The sequence below is a fragment of the Drosophila biarmipes genome, chromosome 2L (genome assembly GCF_025231255.1).
Source record: "Drosophila biarmipes strain raj3 chromosome 2L, RU_DBia_V1.1, whole genome shotgun sequence".
Taxonomy (NCBI): Eukaryota; Metazoa; Arthropoda; class Insecta; order Diptera; family Drosophilidae; genus Drosophila; species Drosophila biarmipes.
In genome coordinates, this window is record NC_066612.1 from 15,140,952 (window position 1) to 15,166,084 (window position 25,133).

At 44.4% G+C, this 25,133-nt stretch overlaps 8 protein-coding genes across 18 annotated transcripts in view; 4 read left to right on the top strand and 4 right to left on the bottom strand.

The window, feature by feature from the left end:
* Positions 1-149: 149 nt before the first annotated feature.
* LOC108034151 (vacuolar protein sorting-associated protein 52 homolog) lies at positions 150-2,829 on the top strand. Its single transcript, XM_017108950.3, has 7 exons — positions 150-395; positions 458-1,059; positions 1,117-1,332; positions 1,392-1,547; positions 1,605-1,723; positions 1,782-1,902; positions 2,121-2,829. The coding sequence occupies exons 1-7, from the start codon at positions 251-253 to the stop codon at positions 2,748-2,750; spliced, it is 1,989 nt and encodes a 662-aa protein (XP_016964439.1). The 5' UTR covers positions 150-250; the 3' UTR covers positions 2,751-2,829.
* On the bottom strand, positions 2,745-4,206 carry LOC108034152 (thioredoxin domain-containing protein 17). Its single transcript, XM_017108951.3, has 4 exons — positions 4,058-4,206; positions 3,750-3,993; positions 3,585-3,666; positions 2,745-3,001 (listed from the first exon to the last, which is right to left on the bottom strand). The coding sequence occupies exons 1-4, from the start codon at positions 4,106-4,108 to the stop codon at positions 2,848-2,850; spliced, it is 531 nt and encodes a 176-aa protein (XP_016964440.1). The 5' UTR covers positions 4,109-4,206; the 3' UTR covers positions 2,745-2,847.
* Positions 4,207-4,304: 98 nt separating this feature from the next.
* LOC108034338 (mitochondrial import inner membrane translocase subunit Tim21) lies at positions 4,305-5,336 on the top strand. The gene is made up of 3 exons (XM_017109221.3): positions 4,305-4,520; positions 4,581-4,990; positions 5,069-5,336. The coding sequence occupies exons 1-3, from the start codon at positions 4,391-4,393 to the stop codon at positions 5,237-5,239; spliced, it is 711 nt and encodes a 236-aa protein (XP_016964710.1). The 5' UTR covers positions 4,305-4,390; the 3' UTR covers positions 5,240-5,336.
* On the bottom strand, positions 5,269-6,439 carry LOC108034337 (uncharacterized). The gene has a single exon (XM_017109220.3). The coding sequence runs from the start codon at positions 6,357-6,359 to the stop codon at positions 5,397-5,399; it is 963 nt and encodes a 320-aa protein (XP_016964709.1). The 5' UTR covers positions 6,360-6,439; the 3' UTR covers positions 5,269-5,396.
* A 430-nt stretch (positions 6,440-6,869) lies between these two features.
* The window catches only part of LOC108033619 (transmembrane protein KIAA1109 homolog), a 29,628-nt gene continuing 11,364 nt past the window's right edge, over positions 6,870-25,133 (top strand). The window contains exons 1-15 of one of the 8 annotated variants that reach the window (XM_050885435.1): positions 6,870-7,516; positions 10,366-10,645; positions 10,705-13,858; positions 13,919-14,122; positions 14,359-14,902; positions 14,966-15,246; positions 15,310-15,430; positions 15,908-16,003; positions 16,592-17,172; positions 22,019-22,355; positions 22,421-23,635; positions 23,727-23,891; positions 23,950-24,202; positions 24,757-24,865; positions 24,967-25,082. In XM_050885435.1, the coding sequence (XP_050741392.1) occupies positions 7,394-7,516; positions 10,366-10,645; positions 10,705-13,858; positions 13,919-14,122; positions 14,359-14,902; positions 14,966-15,246; positions 15,310-15,430; positions 15,908-16,003; positions 16,592-17,172; positions 22,019-22,355; positions 22,421-23,635; positions 23,727-23,891; positions 23,950-24,202; positions 24,757-24,865; positions 24,967-25,082 (7,579 nt within the window). In that variant the 5' untranslated portion in view covers positions 6,870-7,393. The remainder of the gene's footprint in view (positions 7,517-10,365; positions 10,646-10,704; positions 13,859-13,918; positions 14,123-14,358; positions 14,903-14,965; positions 15,247-15,309; positions 15,431-15,907; positions 16,004-16,591; positions 17,173-22,018; positions 22,356-22,420; positions 23,636-23,726; positions 23,892-23,949; positions 24,203-24,756; positions 24,866-24,966; positions 25,083-25,133) is intronic. The other 7 variants (XM_050885437.1, XM_050885436.1, XM_017107984.3 and 4 more) reach the window with 7 other exon arrangements.
* On the top strand, positions 8,436-9,910 carry LOC108033623 (uncharacterized). Its single transcript, XM_017107996.3, has one exon. It carries the CDS (start codon positions 8,814-8,816, stop codon positions 9,570-9,572), a length of 759 nt encoding a protein of 252 aa, XP_016963485.1. The 5' UTR covers positions 8,436-8,813; the 3' UTR covers positions 9,573-9,910.
* LOC108033620 (putative uncharacterized protein DDB_G0286901) lies at positions 17,315-19,797 on the bottom strand. Of its 4 annotated transcripts, none has more exons than XM_017107993.3 (5): positions 19,684-19,797; positions 19,433-19,631; positions 17,874-19,374; positions 17,577-17,814; positions 17,315-17,513 (listed from the first exon to the last, which is right to left on the bottom strand). In XM_017107993.3, exons 1-5 carry the CDS (start codon positions 19,747-19,749, stop codon positions 17,502-17,504), a joined length of 2,016 nt encoding a protein of 671 aa, XP_016963482.1. In that variant the 5' UTR covers positions 19,750-19,797; the 3' UTR covers positions 17,315-17,501. The 4 variants fall into 4 exon arrangements, with proteins under 4 accessions (XP_016963482.1, XP_016963481.1, XP_050741395.1 ...); XM_017107992.2 differs by having other exon boundaries at positions 17,315-17,523; XM_050885438.1 differs by having other exon boundaries at positions 17,573-17,814.
* LOC108033622 (RNA-binding protein 34) lies at positions 19,877-21,558 on the bottom strand. Its single transcript, XM_017107995.3, has 3 exons — positions 21,072-21,558; positions 20,627-21,004; positions 19,877-20,566 (listed from the first exon to the last, which is right to left on the bottom strand). Exons 1-3 carry the CDS (start codon positions 21,508-21,510, stop codon positions 20,058-20,060), a joined length of 1,326 nt encoding a protein of 441 aa, XP_016963484.1. The 5' UTR covers positions 21,511-21,558; the 3' UTR covers positions 19,877-20,057.

Here is a 25,133-nt window from a genome sequence, read left to right on the forward strand (position 1 = left end):
GATGGTATCGATGTTTTTTGCATGGTAACTGGCCTTATACAATTAATTGAAGAAAGCTTTTAAAAATTCATTAAAAAATAGCTATATTTGTAAAGCTAAATCATTTGTAGTACCATTAGGGGTATTCAAGAAAGCCTGCACCCATCGATAACAAAACAGCTGTTTTTACCTGTGCATTTTTTGATGACATACTTTTCTTTCTTGTAATTGCGGAAAACAATTGGAAAATTGCCTTAAAATTAACGTCACAATGGCCGAGGTGACGTCGCCGCAGATGACGGAACAATTGGACAACGAGGAGGTGCGGGAAATCCTGAAAAACACCACCGATCTGCGCCAGTACTCACGACAGATTGAAAAGGAGTTCAAGGAGGTGGAGAATAAGTCCATAGAGGGTAAGAAAGGCATTGCTTTACATATGTAATCAAATATTTAAATGATCTCCCTGTAACAACAGACTATATTGCCGAATCCCAGAATATAGCCAACCTGCACAATCAGATCAACGATTGCGACGATGTGTTGGAGCGAATGGAAAACATGCTAATGAGCTTCCAGAGCGTTTTGAACAACATCAGCACAGAGATTACCCAGCTGCAGAGAAAATCCGTGTCCATGTCTCTTCAACTGACCAATCGTCAATCAGTCAAGGCTCAGCTCTCCCAGTTTATTGAGGACATGGCCGTTTCCGAGGAAATGATCAATATAATAATGGAGACCCCTGTTACGGAGAAGGATTTCAGTACCCAGTTGAATGTTCTGAATCACAAGCTATCGCTTGTCAAAGAGCTTAGCTTCAACGAGTCCAAGTCCACCAGTGATGTTAGCGATGTGCTGCAGAAGCTCCGGCTCAAAGCCATGTCCAAGATTCGCTCGTATCTGCTGGAGCAGATATACAAGTTCCGCAAGCCCATGACTAACTACCAGATTCCCCAGAACGCCATGTTGAAGCACAAGTTCTTCTTTGAGTTTATCCTGTCCAATGAGAGGCATGTGGCCCAGGAGATATGCAGCGAATATATCGATACGATGGGCAAGATTTACTATAGTTACTTTAAGGTTCGTGTGTGACATTGTGAAAGTTTTATTTACTTTACCTCGAATACCTTTTTACAGAGCTATTCCACACGATTGACGAGCCTCAAATTCGAAGAGTCCTGCACAAAGGATGATCTAATGGGCATAGAGGACAATGTCTCCAAGGGACTGTTTTCCAAGACAACGAGTTTAAAGCACAAGAGCACAATTTTTACAATAGGAAAGCGAGGCGATATTCTGAACCAGCAGCTAGAGGCACCTATAATAGTTCCCCATGCGCAGCTAAAGAATCGAGTAGGATATATGGCTGGTTTATTTTCATAATTAGTTTTATAATTGCTTTTTTTTAATAGTACACAGTGGAAGCTCTCTTTCGTTCGGAACAATATGCCCTGGTGGATAACGCTTGTCGGGAATATCTCTTTGTTACTGAATTCTTCATGGTTCGCGGTACCCAAGCTCAAGATTTGTTCAACCAGATCATGGGCAAAACATTAACACTCATGATTGTAAGTTTATGTTAACCACTTTCAAATGCAAATGCGATAACTAATTCTTGATCTTAGAAAAATCTGGAGACCTCTATACACGACTGTTTTGACACCATAGCCATGTTCCTATGCATCCATCTCATATTCCGCTATCAACTAATGTGCCACAAACGCTGTGTGCCTGCATTGGACAAGTAAGCAAAATTTGTGGGCGTTTTATCTAACCACCATTGCTAACAATTTTCTATTCAGATATTGGGACTCCCTGCAAGCGGTTATTTGGCCACGTTTAGAGCTGGTTTTCCGCTTAAATATACAGAGCATTCATGACTGTGATCCTACCAAGTTCAACAAGGAATTGGGACCGCACTATGTAAGAATCTTTTGTTCATACCATTTTTTGTTAATAGAATGCCATTCCATTCCAAATTCGATAACGTTCTTTTTGATATATAAATGCAAAAACTTATTGCCAAACCACCTTTAATGAATACCTGCAAAATGAATGTCATGAGGAGACCCTTAGCAATAGCTTATAATAGATAACAGATTGAAAGAAATGCCCCGTCATAAAATGCGTATATTTTTCAGATAACCCGCCGCTATGCTGAATTCAGCGCAGCTATTGTTGGAATCTCGGAGCACTTTCCTAACGAATTGGTTAGCAGATTGCTCCTGGAACTCCAGAACGAAGTGGAGTGCTTCATCCTGCGCATGGCTGCCATATTTCCAACGCGCAAGGATCAGCTCATCTATCTGATAAATAACTACGACTTGGTTTTGGGTGTGTTAATGGAGCACACGCGGGATAATTCCAAGGAAGCCGAGGCGTTTAGGGAGCAGCTCACTGCCCGGAGTGCCGAGTATGTAGAGGAAATCCTGGCTCCACATTTTGGAGGTATTATTCAGTTTGTCAAGGAGTGCGAGCACTTTTTTGAGAAAGACCAAATGGATGAGCTGAGAAAGCAGGAGCGACGAAGTCTTGCTTTGGTGGCCAGCTTCTCGGCCAACTGGAAAAAATCTCTGGAAGAGCTGAACAGGGAAGTGCTCCTCTCATTTCCTTCTCTGTTAACGGGCTCTCAGCTGTTACAGCTGGCTTTGGCCAGTTTAGTGCAGTACTACCACCGCTTCCACAAGCTCCTCACGCCCAATGCCCGCGCACAGCTTACCAACATCCATGTGGTGATGGTGGAGATCAAGAAGTACAAAAGTAACTACTGAGGGACGCTTTAATTGTATGTAGACTTCTGTGTATTCCAACTTGAGTAAAGTTCCAAAATATATTTATGCATACGTTAAACTGCCCTGGCGCTAAGACTTAATCCTCATCTTCGAACATCATCTCGACGAGATCCTGGTTAGAGCAGCGTTCGCCGTCCAATCGTTGAGGCTGCTTCCAGCGCAGCAAAGTGGGCAAGAAGATCAGATGGGTGTTGGGGTCCTTACGAAAGGGACAGTTCAAGTCCTTCCAGCTGCAGCGAAAACAAGTGTTACTTTATTGTTCACCACGGTTTGATAACAAGTGATAACAGGCAGCATGAACACAACTCAAGAGCATTGTAAAGCTATCGCTGTTTAATGGTTTTTTATCATGAATGTTCTCGGCGTGTGAATAAGCACTCGAGTTTTTATTTCATCACCACACAGTTGCGGTTGAATGACTAGCTGCAAATTACCGAAATCCGGTAGTATATAAATTAGCTTTTACTTATACCCCATACAAAAGTAATACATTATGTTAGCGAGTACGCGTTATTAAATTATAAATTGTTTTCAAGGATTGGCAGCAATTGTGACTTATGTTATTTAACGATGGCAAATAAACAGAAAACATGTCTCAATAAGAAATATTTTTAAATAAACATTACAGATAAGAAACACATAAAATAATACTATTTGTTTTAAAATGGGACGTATTTCAATTTAGCATTACTTGAACTCCAGGTTCAAAAATATATCGAACTCTGGCTAGGGTGGGGAGATATGATATAATTCCCTTATATTTTTCTGACCGCAGCTGTATTTGTTTTTGTGTTATTATAATTGTCAACTTACTATGCCCGCTCTCCCACATCCACATGCACAAAGTGGGAATTGCCAGGGGCCTTCTTCAAGGCATCGTGTATCACCGGCTCCGCTGCAATCGTACGCATACGTGATGTATTGGTTAGGAAATCGGATAGCAAGCGGTTAACCGCATTGGGATCAGGGGATTCTCACCCTTGACGCAGTAGGGGCACCAGCTCTGTCCGTTCTCGTCCTTGCCGCCACTGAAGAGGACGTGGACCGCCTCGTTTCCGTTCTCCAGCTCCTCCATCTTCTTGGAGAACTCTTCGTATCCCTTGACGTTGTGTGTGACGACCATGATCTTGCTGGGATTGGTATTCACCGCGTAGTAGCGTCTGAGAATGCGACCGAAAAACGTTGGGAGCGACGTGATGGCGAACTGTGGAGTAACTGGCTTCTGGAGGGGAATGACTTTTCCTATTTTATCAGGTTTCTGAATTTTTGACGTAAAAAAAGCTTACAGTAACAGATGACAGCGTTGCCAGCTTTTTTGCAATTGTGAACTTGGCCATTTCAAGCCAAAATTAGCTATTATCGAAAATAAACAACTTAAACAGATTTTTAAAGAATTTAAAAAGATTTTGAAATGTACGTAAATAGTTGCTGAGATACAAAAATGTTTAAATATAGACGAAAGCAAATGCCAATTAAAGGCTAATAGAAATATAGCTGCGGGTCTTATCGATAGTTAATACCCGATAAGGTGGCAACACTTTTCGTCAACAGCTGATTAAAATTCTTTTTTTCGTAAAGTGCATTTATTTGTTTTTTAACCATTGATTTGCACTTAAACAATGTCACGGCTAGCTTTATTGCGCAATTTGGTCAACCAGCGGCAGAATCTTCTGCCCACCAACCTTAGCAGACTAAGATGTGCGGCGGCGATGCACTGGAGTCCACATTTGCGCCAGGAAGCGTCCCGCGGTTTGTGCATTGACTTCCTGTTAAGTTTATTACCATTTATTAACTAAATTTATCATGCAGACGGTGGCGGATCACTGCAACGAGCGCAGGATAACACCCAAGTGTCCACGGATGTGCGTCCGATCGGTGAGAAGATCAAGGAAAACACGAAGACGGCCAGCTACACGGCCATCATCATCGCCGGATTGGGGGTCACTTGCGTGATGTTCTTCGCCATTTTCCGGGAGCTTTTCTCCAGTGAGAGTCCAAACAATATATACGCAGACGCACTGAAACGTGTTGTTGAGGATCCGCGTGTTCAGGATGCTATTGGAGCGCCAATAAAGGGATTCGGCGAGACATCTAGGCGGGGTCGTAGACAGCATGTGGCCCACTCCAGTTACGAGCGCCATGGAAAGCCCCACATGCGAATGCAGTTCTATGTTCAGGGTTTGAGGAACAAGGCTACAGTGCAACTGGAGTCGAGAAGGGTAGGCTTTAGTATTATTTATAAGGCTGTATAACAAAACCCTAGCTCTTTTTTACTTATTAACTTTATCTTTTCTCAGGCTCGCTGTGGCAAACTGGAATACCGCTATCTTTTCGTGCAATTGGATCACTATCCCCACACCACTATCATTCTGGAGGACAACCGCGCCTTCGATCCCGTTCCCGAGCCTACGCCCGCTTCATCTTCCTTCGGCAACCTGGCCCTGATGTCCAATAACCAGGATAAATAGTCGGATCACTTCGATCCTCTGTTCTGCACTTAAATTTTCTGTACAATTGTTATATTTATTATTTGACTGACAATGAATAAGCCTTGGGAAACCGAAAGCAGCCAGCCCAACTCACTCGCCAGTCGAAAAGTTGTCCATCTCCAAAACGGCGCTTGTGTCAGTATAGCTTCTTCCAGGGTATGATTTCCCAGGATCGAACAATGTGGCGTCCGAAGAGATAGTCCTTCAGCTTGTTCACGATGTAAAACGAGATCCCGAAGAAGGAGGCGAAGTACAGCCAAAATTGGCCAAGACGTTCCCAAATGCTAAGATGATAGCGGGCTGGCACTTGGAGCACGTCGAATTCTAGATCAATGATGAGCCCTGGCTCAAAACTAGATGACGTATTGTAATATGTCTCCTGAACGGCGAGCTGGAAGTAAGCCGGATTGGCCTTGGCTTGGGCTAGCAGGGATTCCATTTTGAACTGTTCTGTGGTGGCATTTCTGTCCACCTCAATTTCCCGAAACTGAGTCTTGAGGTTGCGGCCCGGAAATGGGCAGGTGAAGTCCACATATTGCTTAAGACTTAGATCTCCTTTCAGCTTAATCTCCCCGTTTTTGAAGCGAGTGGTCATTTGAAGTTGATGGGCCAGCATGGAAGGAGGCTGAAGAACACACTTGTGTTTCAGTTTGGCTTTGAAGAAGAGCAGCAAATCAAAGCGAAGCAATCGGGTTGGCACATCCTGGAGTTCTATTTGAAAATGCGCCCGATCTGTCAGGCCATCGTAGTCCATATCTTCGGTCCAATACTTAGTGGTAGTGCAGCTATTGGTAAAAGTTTCCATTTGGTCGTTGAAATTGCTGAAACTGCTGCAGGCGACTAGGGATTCCTCGTCCTCGAATTCTTCTGCTTCAGTTGTACCCACAAAAATGTACTGGTTGGTAAACTCTAGGTTCGGCTGCTCGTATAAAACTCGGGACTCAGATATACCCGAGTAGGGGCTCAGGAGTGACACCAGAAGGACGGGCACCATTACGGAAAGTACAATAAGAACCAGGACCAAAAGAGAGGCAAAGGAGCACACCGAATTCTTGTACACGATCGCCGTGTTGGTCGTATGAAGCGGAATAATTCTCATTTTGGTTTTATAAAATTAATCTACTAAAAGCCAGCACCTGCTGTCAGCTGAAATTTGTGAAAAATTGTTTTCGTTGAATCGTTGCCAGGCAACCTTTTGAAAGGCATATCCCAATTTGCATCAAACTATCGTTTTAAAAGTTTTTAGGATGGTGATAACGAAATAAATTACATGTTTGGGTTCTTAATAATAACTGTATGTTAGTTTATTTGTTATTAGTACCATCTATAGATATACAACAAATTTGAATTTGAAAATGATATGCGGTGGTGCCTTTTCGAGAAAGTGTAGGAAAGATAGCTCCGAAACACATGTGTGTTATTAACTAAATAAATAAACTCAAACAGGAATAAAATTTCAAATTTCTCATGTTTAACTTTAAAACATTTAAAATGATTAACGACCAACATGCACGATCAAACACGAGCGCGTCTCTGGTGCGCTCTGTAACTATCGCAGCCGCTCGGCGTTGCCAGACCGCCGCGAAGAGGCACGTGTCCAGCCCTGGTCGGTCAGCTGTATACGAAGAAGAAGAAACGATGGGAGTGTTTTCGTTCGAGGCGAAATTATTTTTATTATTTTCGCGCTAAGTAGCTAGCGATTACCGAGCAAATCCAGCTTAAAACGCGGCCGCGTAGTTGCAACTCTCGCTGTGATAGAAGGCAGTGCGCTGCCTCGATGAAAATAGGCGTGAAATACGAATCGAAAATTGAGACACCCGCGACCTCCGAAACAAAGTGGGAAAAATCGAACCTGTGTGCGTGTGTATTGAGTGTGTACTGTGTGTGTGTGTAGAATAGTAAATTAAATTTAAATTTAAGAAGCCGAATGTAAGGCAATCAATAATCGCAAGATGCCAATGTATATAGCCTGCAGTGATCGGTGATAATGAGCGCGGCAATGAGTAATCGATAATCGCGAGTGCGAAACCTGAGCAGCAGCAATAACAACAACGTCAACAACTGCAAAAACAGCAGGCGCACCTAATCCGAAGCCGCCCCGCCCCGCCCACGGTTACACACACACCAGCAGCGATGGAGGCGTTGGAAGTGGAGGACACCAGCGACGACAGCCTGCCCATGGGGTTCCCAGAAGTGGGCACCTGGAACAGCACCCACAATGTGTCCCTGAACGACATGAATCTGGATGCGCGCATGGTGAGAAGGGGCCTTAGTGTACTGAATACTGTTGAATGCGAAACTGAATAGGCATCAGGAGGGCACACTTAATTTGATTAATAAGTCTGGTATGCCAGTGAATCAACCGACAAATGGCATTATCTCCACGTTTAATGCTTTAATGGCCGCAGGAAGAAGCGGAAGGCTTATCAATCAGCGGGATTTGGTCAATGACACACTGGCCACTGATAACACTACTGGGGTTTTAGGCTGATCCACAGCTATATATTCTGTAATCATCATTAGAAACCCAAAATACTCAATTTTAAAAAGGCGACACAATGGGTAATTGTGTTGCCTTTGAAAATCGTATATATATAATTTAATAATGTTTCTTATCTCACAATATTGGGTTCTAAAATCATTTTTCGGCCAGCAATAAAGATAATTTGCAACTGGATAGGCTTAAAATGCATTTGTAGAAAAAATATTTCCCTTTTGGTTTTTATAACGTGCCTTAATTCTCGCCCTTTCAGTGAACCCATAAAATCTAAGTGTTCGCTGCTTGGAATTGCTGGTCTTTAATAATTTAAGTAAAAACAATCACAATAAAGTTTTTATATTGACTAGAAGTATTTTTTTCTCAGCTGATAAGACTCTCAAGATTATACACTTATTGTCGTTTTTAATTCAGAACTTGATCCTTATACTATAAATTGAAAATTAAAATAAACCAACAAAGAGTCTTTTGTAGATGTATAACAAGAATTGAATTTCTTTCTTTTGAAGTTAACAACTTGAACAACTTGTTAAAAGTTTACTCCATAAGAAGCATTTGTTTTCTAAAAACAAACTTTAAGCAGTTTTCTGTAGCTTATGTAAATTATAAGTCTGTATATTTCGGTTTATCCTTCTAACAAACAAGTTAGTTCTTAGCAAACGTAGCATTATACTTCAAAATTATTCTGTGATGTTTCGATCCTTTCAAAAACTCCTAGCCCTCAGACTATCTTCCATTATAAACGATTTATTTATTTAATCTTCTAAGTCAGTGTTTATTGCAATTTAACATTCCCTCTTTGCCAGAACTGTGTAGTCCTTAGATAGAAGAACAAGTTGCCTTGAGAATCAACAAACTCAAAGTACCAAGATCGCACACACCCCCCGAAAATCTGTCATCAACCAGAAATCAGAGCTCAAATCAGTCTTCAATCTCTATTTTAAAACGCAGTCTCATCGAACAGTTCATCCAAATTTCCCCTAATCGCTAAGATATTGGGCAGCATTAGTTTTTTTTTTTGATCCGAAACTTTTCCACCGGAAACTCAGACGAGATATGCCGCCTTTGCGGATGCTAATCCATTACCTGGCGACGCGGCAGGCCCAGGTGATGACCCACATACGTCGGGCCAGTGGAAGCAGCAGCTTTCCGGTGCTGGCCTTCCCCGACGACCAGGACATTGAACCGGAGGATGAGCAGGGAGTGCTGGATTCCCAGTTTCCGATCCTCCACAGCCGCCACACCGATCTGTTTTACATGCCGCACCTCGTGGGTCCGGCGTACCAGGGTCTCATTTCATCGGTGGATCAGCCGTACACCACCTCCTACTATCCGGAGGACGCGCAGACGTTGATCAAGGGGAGCGATAATGTCCTTCGGTCCGTGATCTCACCCTCCGATATGTGGGTGGTGGCTTGCCCCAAGCTGCTGGTGGCCTACATGCGTCATCTCTTCCAGCATCCGTACGCCCGGTTTGACAGCTCGATGAACTTTAGCATGATTGGGATGAGGTTCCAGGTCTCGGATGTCGACAATGCCTTGCGCTCCTTCGTACTCTTCGCCAGCCACAATTCCCGCGAGATCATGCACAACGGCTACTGGGCGGACTTTATCAATCCGCTGACTGGCCGTGCCCACTTCCGGCCCGCCCACTGTAGCCGGAAGCAGTGCCGGGAGTCCCAGCTCCTTGGCCGGGGCTTGGCCTTCACCAATGCCAATGGCTGCACCGTAATCGAGGAGGAGCAGAGTGATCAGTTCACCGGCTGCATCTTCACCGACACACCCTGCAAGGTCCTCGAGTCATGGATCTGCTAGTGGTCTCGAGGTTGTCGCCCAGCTGCTCATTTCCATGTCTGTGATTGTGTACCCATTAAAGTCCAGTTGAGAATTCGAATCCACGACCACACGAGGGATATATCCGAAAATTTTACGTAGTAAATTTTGGCAATTTTGTTTCGATTAAGTTTGTGGGGATCTACCCAATCCCATCTATAGTACATTTAAAAATTTATCAGTTGGATGTTATTTCTTCTACTAAACACAAATGAGCAAATTATTCTTGGATCGTTTTTTCTCCAGGAGGATTTATAAAATACTGTTTTTTAATTTTTAAAATTTATTAAGTAGTAATAAACTTGTATTTTGGCAGAGAATTTGTATTCATTGCTTTGTTTTTGGTTAATGTGTGAACAAACGAATGAGAAAATACTTTTCAACAAATAATCCCTTAAATTATTAAGAAAAATTCTTAAATTTAAATTTTAATGCCCTAAAAGTCACATATAATTGGAGCACTTAAAAATCCATTATCTTAACCGTTATACTTAATAAAGGTTGTAAGTAAACATAATTAATGAATTTTAATATCCCTTAAATTATTAAGACAAATGCTTGAATTTGAACTTTAATGCCTTAAAAGTCACACATAATTGGAGCACTTAAAAATTCATTATCTTGACGGTTATACTTAATAAAAAACAAATTAGAATGTCGTTTACGGGTTTTGTAAAAAATATTACATAAGATGATCCAAACAGCAAACCAGTTTATAATTGATAATCGATATATACTTTTTCTTGGTACTTAATTTGATCCTCAATAACTTCAGATATGGCTGCTCGCCTCGCTGCTGACCACGATCACCTGGGTGACGTACATCACCTTCTACAATTCTCGTGTGATTGGGATGTTGATAACGAAGATCGCAAACCGCTGGTTCATCAAGGGAGCGTACTTCAAGATCGGCTCGGTAGCCCTGAACCCGCTGGCTGGCAAGATAATGTTCCGAGACTTTGTGTATATCACCTATGACTACACTGTGCGAGCGCAGGACGGATACTTCATATTCCGCTGGTGGCGGTCCTATGTGCCCAAGGATGTTTCAGAGGGTGAGTTGGGAATGCAATTTGATCTCTTAACCCTGCATGATTAACAATTTTTTTACTAGATCTTTCGCACTCGGACACGCGACTTTCGGTCCAGCTAAATGGCTATGAACTGCACATATACAATAGATCGGATTTGTACGACACGCTGGAGAAGACATTTGGACTGGAGCCATCTTTGCTCATACCGACGGATGTGGTGAGCAATGAGGAGAGAAACAAGTTGAAGGAGCACCACATGAACCTGGAAAATGCTCGTCAAAGCCAGAGGATTCAGAATGTAAAGAACTCGGAGGCAATGCAGGCCACCACCTGGCGGGATCTGATACCAGTGATCAAGATTGACGTCTGCTCCGGTCGCTTTGTCTTCGGAAACCGACTGACGCCAACTACCCTCTCGATTTCCGTGGAGGAGGCCCACTGTACCTACAGTACCAAGCCAGCTGTCTGCAGATTGGATCACTTTATGCACTTCGTGAAGGCCAAAGTCGAGAATGCCAAAGTGCTCTTCTGCCCGAGTCCCAAATACACGGGATTGATTGATGAACCACCTCGATATATGGGCGAAGGCTTCGTGGTGATGATGTCCAATCAAATGGATCTGTACTTTTACATGGATGAACCGGGCGTTGTGCCGGAGCAACCCGTTCAGATTGTCCTGCCCAACGGCGATGTGGTGGAGCCTTCGCCGCCAGTCTGGGGAATAAATGCGAGGTGCCTCAAAGGCACCGACTTCAGCTACGGGCCCTGGGCAGATCGGCAAAGAGATCACCTTTACAGGTACTTTTATCCTTCGGATTGGAAGGAAGCGGAGGTAACACCCACTCCTCAGCCTGGAGAATTGCGCAGCTATCAATCCTTCGATGTAACCTTGTGCGTGCTCAATGAAGCCACTATCGACATACTCTTTTCCAAAGAAAAAGAGACGAACGCCATGCACATAACCGTGGGACCAGCGTCTTATGTAGAGGTTACAATTCCCTGGGTCACGCATCCCGATGGCTATACTTCCAAGATACAGGGACAGCTCTTTCACGTGGAAGCAACCACATCGCTGCAGTATCGCAGCCTGGCGGAGTTTGAGTCCTTAGAGTACAAGGTGCGAATCCATTATCCAACCAAGTGGAATGCACCACAAGATTGGAGCATCTCTCTGGCCGGCTGCAAGACAAGTGCTTTCATTGTGTACAAACACAAGTGCTTCTTCCAGGACCTCATCGAGGATTGGGCGAATAAGGCCAGGCCGGACATACTCAGTTTTGTTCCGTACACCTGCAACTTTAGCATAAGATTGCACGAGTTCGAGATCCTAATGCTGTGCAACGAGTATAATTGGATCGATTGCAGTAGTGCCAACCAGGAGAACAATCATTTGGCCTTCTGTGGAGACGTGTTTGAGATGAGTTTCGCTCTACCTTTTGATGATTTCCTTCCCAAAACCGTTACTCTAAAGTTCTGGATCCACGGCGAGGGGTTGGATTTGAGCTTGTACGTACCGGAAGTGTCCTCGGTGCGTCCTATTGTTTTAGCTATAGACGAGAACGCAAGACTGCTGACCAGGGAGGGCAAGCTCATCCGGCGCCCGGAGTTGTACTCGAAAAAGTGGCGCAAGATTTGCCAGCGCTCTGCCGGTTGGATCGACTGTTGGGCAGTGCCTATCCTGGCGCTGTCCATTCAGTATGTTTATCACCCAGTTCCGCCCTTAGGACCGGATCCCCAAGCGGATATAACCACACCGGAAAAAGAAGAGATTCTACTGAGCCCCATGCGAATACCTAAAGTTAGAAAATCACCAGTGAGCAACTGGCAACAGCCACCCGAACAGTATAGTAACTTCGATCCCGGAACACTGGCTGCGGATCATGTTACTGTGGAACTTGAAATAGGTAGTTCCGTGCTTATGGCCTATGGAAATGTGCTGCGCAACTTTATAAACCTTAAGGAGAATATTTTTGGCGAGGATCAGAATTTTACGGACATGGAGCAATCGAATGTAAATATGAAGGAGCCCGGAGCTGCCCAGCTAAACCCCAAAGACCAACTGCTGGCTAAAGAAAAAGAGCTGGCCAACAAGTCCATTTCAGAGACTCAAGCGCCCGAGGAGAAGCGCAAACCCTTCGATCCGCGTCTATATCGTCCCCTGGAGGTGATGGTTTCTGTGATCGTGCATGACATTCAGGCGCATGTAATGAAGAATTGCAATGAAAATGATCCCCCGTGTCCTGTGGTGTTAATTGAGAGATTCGGTTTCGAGATGAATAAGAAATATCATGAAACAACCCTGCAGGTGCTAGTGAGTCCGTCGTATTTACTAACCTCAGATTGCCTGCAGCGTTCGCAGAGGGAGCAGCACATCAACCAGGGTCACCTCATGCTCTCAGCAGTCCAGGTTAGAGGACATGCCATGTTCAGTAATGAGGGTTGTGCTCTGGACGAGGATACATTAGAGTACTCCTGGCTAGTGGAAGTGCAGCTGGGTAAACTTACCGGTAAATTAACTCTACCACAGCTGGTGAACGTGGTCACTGGTCTGGAGACACTCATCCTCCTGGCCATTGACCCGGAGAACTGTCTGAAGTCACCTAAGACTGTAAGGAACTGCCACCATGGAGTGCCCAGCAATCTATGCCCGCAAACCAAGGAGGAGAAGAAGTACAAGTGTCCTTCCTCCGAGGATATTAAGTACAAAATGACGCGGGTTTCAGTGGACGCGGTGGATGTCTATCTGATAGAGAGTGGCACTGCATTGCATGCTTGGATCTCGCCCATCCGCCTGGCAAATTGTAATCTTCACGGCCAGCGTGTTAAGTCGGGAATCTCCGGACTGCTGCCCTCCATTCTAGTGCGCTTGTTTATGCTACACACGACGAGTTCGTCATTTAACACCAACACCACGGGCAGCAATCGATCGGGAAAACTGAGACGAGCCGACCAGGATTCCTTAAAGTCTCAGGATGCCGGAGTATCACATTATGGGACGCACGGAAAGGCGGGAAAGCGCAGCTCATACTCCTGTTCACGCCGTGATTCTCGAGAGGAGGCGACGCGAAAGCTAAGGGATAGTTTTTCGGAGCCGCATACCAAGCGAACACCGGACACATCAGAGCTTTCCGAGAATTGGGTGGAGGTGGGCTGCACTTCGCTGGGACCCATTTTGCTGGAGGGAGCTTCCGCCCTACCCATTCCAGATCACGAACTGCATCTCGTGCAGCACAAGTAAGACCACAAGCAATATCTTCATTGATTGTAAAATTAATAATCTTCTTCGATTTGCAGTTTCCTGCGTGAGCACGATGCTAAGTTCAAGCGCCTTTGGTTCCTGTGGTCCCACAATGGAAGTGCCCTGTCCTCTGGCAGTGAGATATCGCGTTGTGGCTGTATCGGTGGATGCGTCTTCTTTGGAAGCAATAGAAATGGACAGAAGTTCTTTAAACCAACGGCACAGGACGTTCATGACAACTACAACATTGCGCGTTACTTGTAAGTATAATTGCGAACGTCTTCAAAGAAACTCTGGAATCCAACTTACTTCTTTGTTATTATTTATAATACACAATCACAAGAATGATATAAATACAGAATGCTTTTCGTATGAAAAACAGTGATATCATTAGAATTCGAATCGTTTGAAATTGTCCACAATAATCCACAATTATTTTAGGATACCGTTTCGTAAGAGTATACATACAACTAATGAACTCTTATTATATTTTCAGCATCATCAACAATAATAAGGATTTCGGTTTTGGCGAGAGCATACTCCACCAGGGTCAACTTGTCTTCCATACCCCACCCTACAGTCTGCATTGCGTTTCCCTCTACGACACAGCAGACTTCAATGGCAAAGGCCGGCTGTACAGGCCAGCTGGTGATCTGCGGAACGGAAGCCTCAAGAAGACGGACCTTTGCTCTCTGCCCGATGGCACTAAGTTTAAGATCGGGGCCAGTGGAACTGCCGGAGTGGAGAAACCAGAGCCAAATTGCCGCAACAAGTCCCGGGAGAGCATCGGTTCTCCGAATACTTTGGAAAGGAGGAGCAAGCGTTACCCCTGCACAAGGCAGACATCCGTTGAGGTCCCCTACGCCCGCCTGCTGGATAGTCCCTCCAAGAAACTACAGATGCAGCACGAAGCGGCTGCAGGCGACATAGGAACTGGTCATCGGCGCGGCTCGGACTCGAACAGGCTTCGGGTGTCGCCGCCCAAAACGAGCATTTCCGACTCCAGACTTACGGGGGATGTTCTGGATGATGAGCATGAGGTGAGTTACGCCTTTGTTGGGCCAAATATGATAAAATAATACATTTTTCTGTTTCCACTGCAGATACCGGACGAGATGTCCCACTCGGCGCCTCATTCGCATCCCTTGGAGTTCGAGATTGCGGATATTGCGCTTCATGTTCAGGGACTGGGAGGAGATCACCTGCCTCGTGAAGTGCAGCGAACCATATCGCTGACATCGGAGAACCCTTCCGAGATGTTCTTCTCCGCCGAAGAAGACATATCCAACGTGATGTCGCAGCGGGGATCCATTAAGCAGCGAAATAGTGGTAACAGTGGATCAGTGGTGCTGTCTGGAAAGAAGCGATTTTCATCGGATTTAAGGTTGGTACAAATAATTTTTTAAACCCCATATAATTTTAATAAATACTACATCTTTATAACTAGCATTGGAGCCCAAAACGACAATGGAAGCCACACTTTGCCCACTTATCGCAGCGATCTGGAGATCCATGCTCCCGATGGCAACAAAACACTTCCAAAACGCCCGCAGAGCACTACAGAACTGGTAAAGCTGAAACATCCAATACTCAGACACTTTGAATATGTATATTACCATGTTAGGCCGATTTACTCAGAGATTTATGTACACCAAGCGGTTTTAGCTTTGCTGCTTTAAAGCCAAGTTTATATTTCACTATGTTTCTCATTAATTCCAATATCACCCAACTATTAATCAAAGCGGCAACATGAACCCATTTCGAAAACTTTTCGATTCGAGTCTCTGTCAGTGCATGCTTTCAACATAATTCCATTTACATAATATAGACTATGAATAACTTTTAAGCAACGATTTCTCAATGTCCGATTAAATCGAAAGACATGATAAACGCGTTGAGAGATCGTTTTTAATTCTGTAAACTGTAAACCACACCTAAAATCTATTCCTTTCCTCAAACTCGACTCATCTTAAATCGAAAACAAAATCAATCAATGAACTAACCAAATCGATATAAAACCGAAACCTAAATCAAAACTCATCCAGAACGAAGACGCGAGACGCATTCACGGTCTTGCCACACCAATAAGAAAAATAACAAATATCTCATCACGACCTGAGTACCGACATTTTGTTCATGATGTGAGTAGTTCTTAGTACCAACAACAACCAAACAACCAACCACTTCTTACTAACAAGTAGCGCAACTAAAACCAAATTTGTATGCTAGTCTGTTCTGAACAATCTTAATGTACCCATAGAATTTCTATTTTTGGTGCTTTACCAAAGTTCTCTACCTTTTTGATACATGGTTCGGCGATCAACAATTGCATGGATGTTGAAAATAAGTGCATGTGAGGATTTTTGGTTTTAAGCTGAAAGCTCTTCAGAGGTTTCAAGATCAAACATTTATTAAACTTGTATTTTTTGGATTTTATAGAGCTGCCAATTCTTAAATAGGAGCCTTATGTTAGTTTTTGTCTCTTTTCATGTTTAAATTGGTTCTTACATTTTTCTTTCCTTCATTAACAGTACTACAAAGATTAATAAATAAATTTGAGTTTGGATCTTCAAATTCTGGGGATTAGAACAGGCTGCACCGAACATATACGTTTCTCACGATTTTCTGCTTGTGCCCTTTGATCTGGCTATTTTAGTTGTAGAAGCCGAAAAGTAGTCTTGTTTTGTGGCAATTCATTCTAATATGACAGTTTCCTATCCATTCTACAGGCTGACTCTCGTGGCTCATCATCTGGCACACCGTCATTGTCTTCCAACTCCTTCATATCGGCCATGTCGTCACAGGAGGATGTGGCTCTGGTCAATCTGCACCAGCAGGTCAACCGGCCAATAATCGACTCACCTTTGCTGATGGCCAGCTACCTAAATCACCTGTCGCAGGTGAAGTGCTTCAACTGGAACGGATGCTCCTTTCCTTTGGGCACAGATGTGTTCTCGACGCCTCTTTTCTCCGAGAACGAAGACGGTGGACTGACCTACATTGGTAGTAAGATGCTGCCCCACTTTGATCTCTACTCGTGTTGGCGGGAGATTAAAGTGGTTCCTCGATACGAGAACGCCACTGGCAGCAACAGTTCAGCCACTTTCATGGGTGGACCAAAGTCGCATCCCTGGGATCCCAGCGTGCTGTTGAAGGAGGAGGAATCGGACAAGACCACCAACGGGTTTGATGATGGCGAGTTTATGAGTTTGCAGGCGGAGGGAGGAGCCGCCTGTACATCGGTGGTTGCCCGGCTAAAAGGACAACTGAATGTCTTCCTCACCCCGCTCCTGCTGGAGGGATTACAACGGTGAGTGATAAAAATAATTTTAAATAGTACTGCGTATTATTTTTCAAAGGGAAACCCCATTTGCTATCCATATACATACTTCGAAACCTTGCGTTTATCTCTATATTGCCATGAATCCAAGCGACGAAAAAGTCTAATAATGCGCATTTATGCATTATCAATTTATGGTAGCTTATAAAATATACAAAGACATTTATCAGGCTGTGTAACAAAACAAAAAAAAACTCAACTTCGCTTGATGCGCATATGGGCGAGATTGGAGCAGCACAACGCCGCATTGGCATTGATCTGGCCTCCCTGGTCCCGCGGGAATGAGTCCATCAGCTTCTTTATATACGTTTCTTTGGAGTTCTAATTGCGTACAAATATATATTCAATGAGGAGATAAGGGATTACCCACCTACCTCGGGATCATCATCGGTCTCTTTGTTTTCTCGCTTGCTCCGCTTATATTCGTATTCAAAATTCGAATCCTCCACGGGGCTGGCATCCTCCTCGGTGAGTTTGTCCAGGTTCAACGCTTCGCTTTGGCTCCGGTCCTCTCGCAATCGCCGTTCGCCACGATCGTTATCACTTTGGATGCAGTCGTTTTGCATTTGAATCAAGTAGCGTGGTGGATCTCGAGCATTGTTAGCAATGAAACTATGGGAAGGTAAAGTTGAATAATATTTTATGGAAATCGTGACAGATGTGAGATGTACCTGTCGCTATCGAAAAGAGGATCCTGTTTGGTGATATCTGCATTCAGTGGCATAAGCTCTTCGTTGGCAATAAAATGATTTTTATCTTTTGCATTGTAAATTGGCGCCTCATTTCGTTTCTCCGCATCAGCCTGCTCTCTCTTGCGATGGGCAATCCTGGAAAGCGTATGGCGTTCATATGGATCTAGAGGAGATAGTTCTGCCTCATTTTCGGAATGCTCGACTTCCTCAACGTTGGATATTTTCTGTTCCTGACCTATAAGCTGCTCTCCTTGATGTAAATTAGCTTGGCGTTCATCATGGAAGCTAGCATGGTGTTTCTTTCCAACTTCTAAATTGAGTTCCTGCCCAGCATTGTACTGATTTTCCAAGTCCGGATGATCCTGCTCAAAATGATCGGGGTTGCTAGAATCCAAGTTATGTTGTTCCTGGTCCCTATTTATCTGACTCGATCGCATAGCATTGACCGGATTTCTTAGCTCCAAGTCATTGGGATGTTCTCGGTCAAACTCAGCCTGATAATCCTGATCAAAGTTGGCCTGCTCTTCGTGTTTTAACTTTACTATGTTTTCATGCTCCGAATTTCTGTGATTATTTAGTTCACTATTTAAGTTTTCTTCACTTTCCTGCTTTAAATTTGTGTGACTATCTAGTTTCGTGTCTTCCAATCCAACCTCATAATTACTTTCTTGATTTAAATTTGTGTTACTATTTAGTTTTGTGTCTTCTTGCTTTAAATTTGTGTTGCAATCTAGTTTTGAGTCTTCCAAGTTAATCCCGGAATCCTTCAAATTAGTTGTTTGTTTCTGTTCTGAGTTAATCGGATTATCCTTCTCTAAGTCGGACTGATGGCCCTGCTCCAAATTGACTTGATTCCCTTGCCCTAAATCAATTTTAGAATCAAACTCAGAGCTTGATTGATCCAGATGGAATGGTTGCTCCAAGTTAATGTCCCCGAAGTTAAAGGTTTCATCCAATGGTTCTCCTTGATCATTTAGTGCTGGCATCTCCTCATTCAGCGGTTCTAACCCAGTTGACTCTCTACCCGGAACATATTCTGCTGGAGCATCCACTGGCTTTCCCTGAAGATTGCTCCTGCTCTCCTTTCCCCTAGATCGCCTGCTGGCGTGGCACAGGAAATCATCAGCCTCGCATTCGAAATCATCTTTGGGTTTCTTGCACTTTTTGTTCTTGGGCTTTGGGCATTTTGTGGTGTCAGATATCATGTCATCATCCATGTAGCCACCTGATTTTGATTTGCAGTTGTCGCTAACCGGTCGGGGGGTGCACAATCGAGTGGTTTTCGGCACACATGTGGTTTTCTTTGGGCAGCGCTTGGTGGTCGGACAGGTGGGTCGCTTGCTGCACAGATTAGGCTTGGCCTCATCGGAATCCTCCTCATCCCGGCAGCCATCGTCGAGCGGCAGCGGTGCATTCATGGAGCGGAGGTCCTGCTTGCGGTCGGCGGCCTTCGCTTGTCTAACCTGGGCTCTTCGACTCGCTTGCTTTGAAAGGTTTCCGCCGGTGACAATGGATGATAATCTGGTTTTTCTACTTACCGTCTGAGTCGGCTTCTACATCTCGACCGATGTGCTCATCGAGCAGCTTGTCTAAGGAATTGAGATCATCTAGGGTGAGATCTTGAAGGCTTTCCTGAACCTCAGCATCAGTGAGGCCATTTATTAAATCGGGGTAGTCGGCTGGATCGGACAAGTGGGCAGTCAGGTCGCTGGGTTCTTTTGAATTAACTTGGGACTCCTGTAGGATCAATAGTTTATTTCGGTGAAAAGTCCACCCTCCATTTACTTACCACAGGATAAGCCTTCAATAACAAAGGGTTAACACTGAAAAGCAAACAGATCCCAAGCAGAAACATTTTATTTCCATAAAAGTAAATTTTTGTAGTTAATTGGTTTGAGCATAATTTCAGAACCTTCTTCGGTTTAGGTCTATATTGTTTTGACACATGCTTTTTCAATCAAAAACCCCAAAAACGCAATTAGTTTTAAACAATTTTAAAAATCCGCTGTTTATTTGTATTGAGTAATCTTTCAACGATTACTTTGTCAACATAATCATTGGGTATCCTTTACTGATCCGGTGGTCAACTTCGTAACACAAAATCAAATGGATTTTCCTCGACTGCATTGCAACTTACATTTTACTTTACACCTAGGCTTGATATTAATTCTTCGGTTTTGGAGCTATTTTTTTGGCCAGTGCAGTCTGTTGGTCGTTGGTCTTCTTCTTCGGCTTCTTGGCCTTCTTTATGCCGTCGACTTTCACGCCCCGATATTCCGACTTTTTCTTCTGACCCCCGCTTGCCGCTCCCTTGGTTTCTTTTCCCGCCGTGCCGTTCTCCTTGCCTTTCTTTTTGTCCAGTCGCTTCTTGGCACCCGCTGAGTTCTGTTTCTTGGCTTTGGTCTTTGAGGATGTGCTGGATGCAGCCGAGGCGGCAGCAGCGTCGCGCACTTGTTTGGCACCTAGTTTCTTGACCTGATACCGCTCCACATTGATGGGCCTGTCGTCCAGAAGGGTCTGATTGAGCTCCAGAGCTAGGCCCACGGCATCTGGTTTCTGGAAGCAGACGTAGGCCACTCCCTTGCAGCCCTTGTCGCCGTCCTGGAGGCAGCGAATGTAGTCTATGTCGCCGCAACTGGAGAAGATCTCTCGCAGCTTCTCCTCGTTGGCCGCTGGGTGGATACATTTTAAATTAGCAACAGGGTAACACAACTATATGCTTCTTGGCTTACAGTATTTGAGGCTGCCCACGAAAATGGTGCGCTTGGCATCCTTGTCACTGGGCTGGTCATCCTTGCCCTGTCCTTCCGCTTTAGCCGCTGGAGTGACTCGCAGGTGATTGTCCTTGAAGAGTGTGCCATTAAGGGCCAGCGCCTGCTGCGCAATCTCCGGAGTCGCAAACACCACATAGGCATTGAGGGAACCGGCTGCCTTGCGCTGCTTGTGCTTGAAGAGCTGCTTGCCTCCGGCGGTGCGTAGCCGTATGGATTGGGTCGTACCATATTGCTGGAAGAGCTTGATCAGCTGGACGCGCTTGGTGTTGATGGGCAGATTGCCCACAAACACGGTGGCTGCTTCATCCGCGGGATTGCGTTCCCGCTTGACACCTTCTGTGGGCACAAAAATTATGGAACTAGTTTTTAAAATGATTGGGTTGTGGAATGGGCGTAAGCTTACCTTCTTTCTTGTTATTGGCCTTGGCTTTCTTAGTCACATTTGAGGCCGTCTTGGCTCCTACTTTCTCCTCCTTAGTAACCTTCCCTTCAACTTTGACAGATGCTTTCGGTTCCTTCTTGATGACTTTTCCTTCAACTTTTACCGATGCTTCCGGTTCCTTCTTGACCTCCTTTGGGTTCTGTTTATTCTGCTGTTTCTTCAGCTTTTGGGCCTGCTTCTTGGCCTTCTTTTTCTCGATCTTGGCCAGGTCTTTGGACGATAGCTTCTTGGGGCTCTCCTTGACAGCGGCCTTTACCTCCTCCGTGGGCACTTTGACCGCCTTCTTCTTGGGCTTCGTTTTTGATTTCTTACTCACTTTGCCATCCTCTGCCACGCCGGGCTCTTTTTTAATCGGCTTTAATTCATCTTTTTTTAATTCTTTTGCCTTTGGTGTTTTCATTTTGCACAAGTTGCTTCTCCTGATATCGATATGATGTTTTTTTCTTACACGTGTTGGAATAAGGAAATATACCACTTACATTTATTCAAATATACTAAAAAGTATACCAAAAAATGGTCACCCTAACGCCTAGGTGTTGACTCCGCTATGCCAGGAGAGAGTATTCGCTACTGTTAACTGGCATAAATGTTAACTTTATTAGATCCACTTAACAGCAGCAGTAGATCAGATTTTTGGAAAAATAAGTTATGTTTAAAAAGAATAGGAGAAAAAGTATAGGCGGCACCTTTCAATTTTATCATCCGATAATCATTGATTAACCATTAAAACATATCTTAATTTTTCAAGACTATAGCATTATTTATTTAAATGCTTCCAGCCTTTAATATTGTGTTAATTTATACAAATATATCTTAACGTTCTTTAAAAAGTTAAAAAATAAAAATTTGTTGCATAAATCTATAGTTATTAGTACAGCGCATATTTGTCTCTGTTTCTTGGTTTCCAGAATGGTGGAGGCCGCCGTCCCAACAATCCAATCGATGCACTTGCTCTCGGTGGTAAACTTCATCCACACCTCCTGCATTGCCAAGGTTAACAACGACAACATCCTGAAGCGGGATCAGAGCCTCAGCTACTGGTCCCAGGTTCATTCCAACTCAAAACGATCTACAACGGAAAGGCATCTCCAGGGACCCGGGGATTCCTTCCTCAGCGATGTCTACGAGGAGAGCATCTCGACTAAGACTCAGGGACTGATTGTGCTGCCAAAGGTCAGCATCACCATGCTGCAGTCCTCCATTGTGGAGGAGATTATCTCGGTTGCTGCGTTGGATAACGTACAAGTAAGTTTATCTTAAATATTCTTTAAAAATGGGATAATTCTGACCATTAACATTCTTGTATTTAGGATCTGAGTTGCGTCTCACTGCTTACCTTCTACATGGAGGGCATTTCCACGAAGTTCCACTTGGGTAAGACGACGCGAGCCTCCATGCATAACGTGTATATCCAGCAAACGGTCCAGTCGGGCAGTAGTAACAAAAAGGGTGGCATCATGAAGGGCACACGCGCTCTCTTGGCCCATCTCTCATCACAGACGCGACCCGACAATGTTCAAGGGGAGCCCATTCTTATCGAGACATCGGAAAAGCAGTTGGAGGAACTGGTAATCACACTGGACATTGGAAGAGCGCATGCCCAGCTGCGACGCCTGAAGACCGAGGGCCAATCCTGTGCTCAGGACTCACCCATTATCGTCACCGCCATTCCAGAACACAAGAGCAAAGTGCTGTTTGAGTGCCTGAAAATGCCGGAAAGCACGGGCATCGAAAGCATTGGCTACATTATGTTCGAGTGTGGCTTGGAGGGAGTGGGTGTGAAGATAGTTAAGCGTTCGCACTTTGAAAAGTCCGAGAACAGCAAGGAGGAGCTAGCCGAAATGGCGGGAGCTGGCGCAGGTGGAGGAACTTCCGGCGGCGGCTTTAATCTTAATGATCTGGTGGGTCAAGCAGACGGAGCAACGGCTTCCGGAGATGGCGGAGCCACTTCAAAGGCTGAGGCTGCCTGGAGGCTGATAACTAAAAAGCCTCCCACCCCCAAAACTCCCAAGGAGAAGTTTCAACCAGCCTCCGATAACAATATTGCGGGAGAAAGCTCCTCTGCAGCCGAACAAAGAAAATCCACACCCAAGCCCCCAGATGAAGATGTGGAAAAGGGCACCAGTACAGCGAACGCTCCGCCTGGAGCTCAAAAGCCCGCTGCAGGAGCGGGAACCAACTCAAAGGATGCCTACGACAAGGTTTTATCTAACGTCAAGGAAACAGATAAGACTTCTTCCTGCGTGATTGAACTAAAAGCGGTTTGGTTTAACTTTGCCGCTCCACCGTGCGTGCCTATTACCCGCAAAATCGACCTAACGCGGCTGGATTGGAATCTTCTGAGCACTGCTTCACCGGCAATCACAGCATGGATGAACCCCAGCAATCGACTGGCCATCAAGATCGTGTCCCTCATGAAGGCTCTCCACACGAGGCAGACGGCAGTAGCTGCTTGTCTTATGGCGGAGGCCATGGATAACGAGAAAATCCAGAGAAACCCCAAGATCAAGAAGGTAACAAAAGAGGTATAAAGGTTTCTATACTTATGCTTCACCTTGTAGACCTCTGATCAATTAACTATGGAATCCTAATACATATAATTTATTTCCCCTACAGAGTCGCTACGCCAATAACTACACGCTGCTGTCAAAGACGCTTCAGGAGGATCCCAGTTGCCAGCTGTGTTACATTATGCAGAAACTGGTCCTGGATGAGGGTGTTCAGAGGATTGAGTCGATCTTTAAGCAGCACGATGTTCCTCATCTCAACACTCTCCGACAGGTTAGTGACCGACCCACAAATGACTTTCTAAAAGTAATACTATTTCCTTTTCCTTTAGGGCATCATTGTGCTAAGTCGACAGTGGAAGAACACCCTTTACAATCCCATTCTGTTTGAGCACCAGTATAAGAATAAGCTGGCCCGACCCATCAACGTGACCTTTTCGTTCCCACAGAACGAGGAGGAGGCGGAGAATGATGAGTGCGAAGGTGATGTTGAAATGGGCGCCTTTGCGGGCGTCGGCGAGAATCCGGAAGAGAGTGAGAATGCTTTATTACTTGGGCAAACACAGCATCATCGATCTCACATTGGTATTTTTTTGATTAACGCTCTTCTGCCCGCCGTCTTTGGCGGGTGGTTATCTCCTTTTAACCTAGTTATATGTATAGTTATAGACTCTCTCTATTTTCCCCCTTCCTGTTTGATGCACTTGTTGATTGTTTGTTAACCAACTTAAAAAATTGTGTCTGCGTGTGTATGTTGCTTTGATCTACCCTCTGTTTCCTTTCTTTTCCTCTTCTGTAAATACTTTTACCACACAAATGTTATTCACCGCTTTGAGTGTTCACCACTTCATATTGTTTGATGCTTTGCGTTTGCATTATACTACAGAACAATACAACTCTTCTATCCTTTCTGGCTATTACTATATCTATATCTATGGAACTAAATTTAAACATAAGTATGTTGTACACTAAGCGAAAAATAGTATTCGAGAACCTTCTAATCCTACTTCTACCTTCGAGTCCTTAAAAGTTTTTCGTTCAGTGTACAACTTCCCGAGAAGAGTGCTTTCTTAAAAAGTGCGCGTCCTCTATTCAAAATGTTCCTTTATTTACGATTATTTTCTGACTTTCCTATATAGAAAACAATCAGTACGGAGGTGTTCAGTATGGTCATGAGGTTGGAAACCACGGAACTGCCTCCCAGCGATCAACTTCCACTTCGCCAAATATACACCATCCTCGTCGCGGGTAAGTATTTAATTTTTGCCTGCTTACAATACATCATTACGCCTCATTAATGTCATGCTTGTGATCTGTTCTTTTCTCCAAAAACCATCCATGTGCATCAGCCTAAATAAAGTGCACAGCAAAGCCTCGAATTATTCACATGGCAATTCATCTCGTTCCAGCATTCAGATGCTGCCCATTATTTCTGGGCTGGTGGAGAAACAGGTTCCGGAATTCGGTTTGTTCATTTCGATTTAAGAGTTCTTGGCAACGGTTGGTTATTTTATGC

Excerpts from the sequence above, each read along its gene's own strand:
- LOC108034151 (XM_017108950.3), top strand. The coding sequence starts at position 251 with ATGGCCGAGGTGACGTCGCCGCAGATGACGGAACAATTGGACAACGAG. Across the intron at positions 1,060-1,116 it reads TTTACTATAGTTACTTTAAG|AGCTATTCCACACGATTGAC; the intron begins GTTCGTGTGTGA and ends ACCTTTTTACAG. Across the intron at positions 1,903-2,120 it reads AGGAATTGGGACCGCACTAT|ATAACCCGCCGCTATGCTGA; the intron begins GTAAGAATCTTT and ends TATATTTTTCAG.
- LOC108034152 (XM_017108951.3), bottom strand. The coding sequence starts at position 4,108 with ATGGCCAAGTTCACAATTGCAAAAAAGCTGGCAACGCTGTCATCTGTT. Across the intron at positions 3,994-4,057 it reads CAACGCTGTCATCTGTTACT|AAGCCAGTTACTCCACAGTT; the intron begins GTAAGCTTTTTT and ends ATTCCCCTCCAG. Across the intron at positions 3,667-3,749 it reads GTGCCCCTACTGCGTCAAGG|CGGAGCCGGTGATACACGAT; the intron begins GTGAGAATCCCC and ends GTACGATTGCAG.
- LOC108034338 (XM_017109221.3), top strand. The coding sequence starts at position 4,391 with ATGTCACGGCTAGCTTTATTGCGCAATTTGGTCAACCAGCGGCAGAAT. Across the intron at positions 4,521-4,580 it reads GCGCCAGGAAGCGTCCCGCG|ACGGTGGCGGATCACTGCAA; the intron begins GTTTGTGCATTG and ends TTTATCATGCAG. Across the intron at positions 4,991-5,068 it reads TGCAACTGGAGTCGAGAAGG|GCTCGCTGTGGCAAACTGGA; the intron begins GTAGGCTTTAGT and ends ATCTTTTCTCAG.
- LOC108034337 (XM_017109220.3), bottom strand. The coding sequence starts at position 6,359 with ATGAGAATTATTCCGCTTCATACGACCAACACGGCGATCGTGTACAAG.
- LOC108033623 (XM_017107996.3), top strand. The coding sequence starts at position 8,814 with ATGCCGCCTTTGCGGATGCTAATCCATTACCTGGCGACGCGGCAGGCC.
- LOC108033620 (XM_017107992.2), bottom strand. The coding sequence starts at position 19,749 with ATGTTTCTGCTTGGGATCTGTTTGCTTTTCAGTGTTAACCCTTTGTTA. Across the intron at positions 19,632-19,683 it reads TATTGAAGGCTTATCCTGTG|GAGTCCCAAGTTAATTCAAA; the intron begins GTAAGTAAATGG and ends TTGATCCTACAG. Across the intron at positions 17,524-17,576 it reads AGACCGATGATGATCCCGAG|AACTCCAAAGAAACGTATAT; the intron begins GTAGGTGGGTAA and ends GTACGCAATTAG.
- LOC108033622 (XM_017107995.3), bottom strand. The coding sequence starts at position 21,510 with ATGAAAACACCAAAGGCAAAAGAATTAAAAAAAGATGAATTAAAGCCG. Across the intron at positions 21,005-21,071 it reads GGCCAATAACAAGAAAGAAG|AAGGTGTCAAGCGGGAACGC; the intron begins GTAAGCTTACGC and ends TTGTGCCCACAG. Across the intron at positions 20,567-20,626 it reads CGTGGGCAGCCTCAAATACT|CGGCCAACGAGGAGAAGCTG; the intron begins GTAAGCCAAGAA and ends GTATCCACCCAG.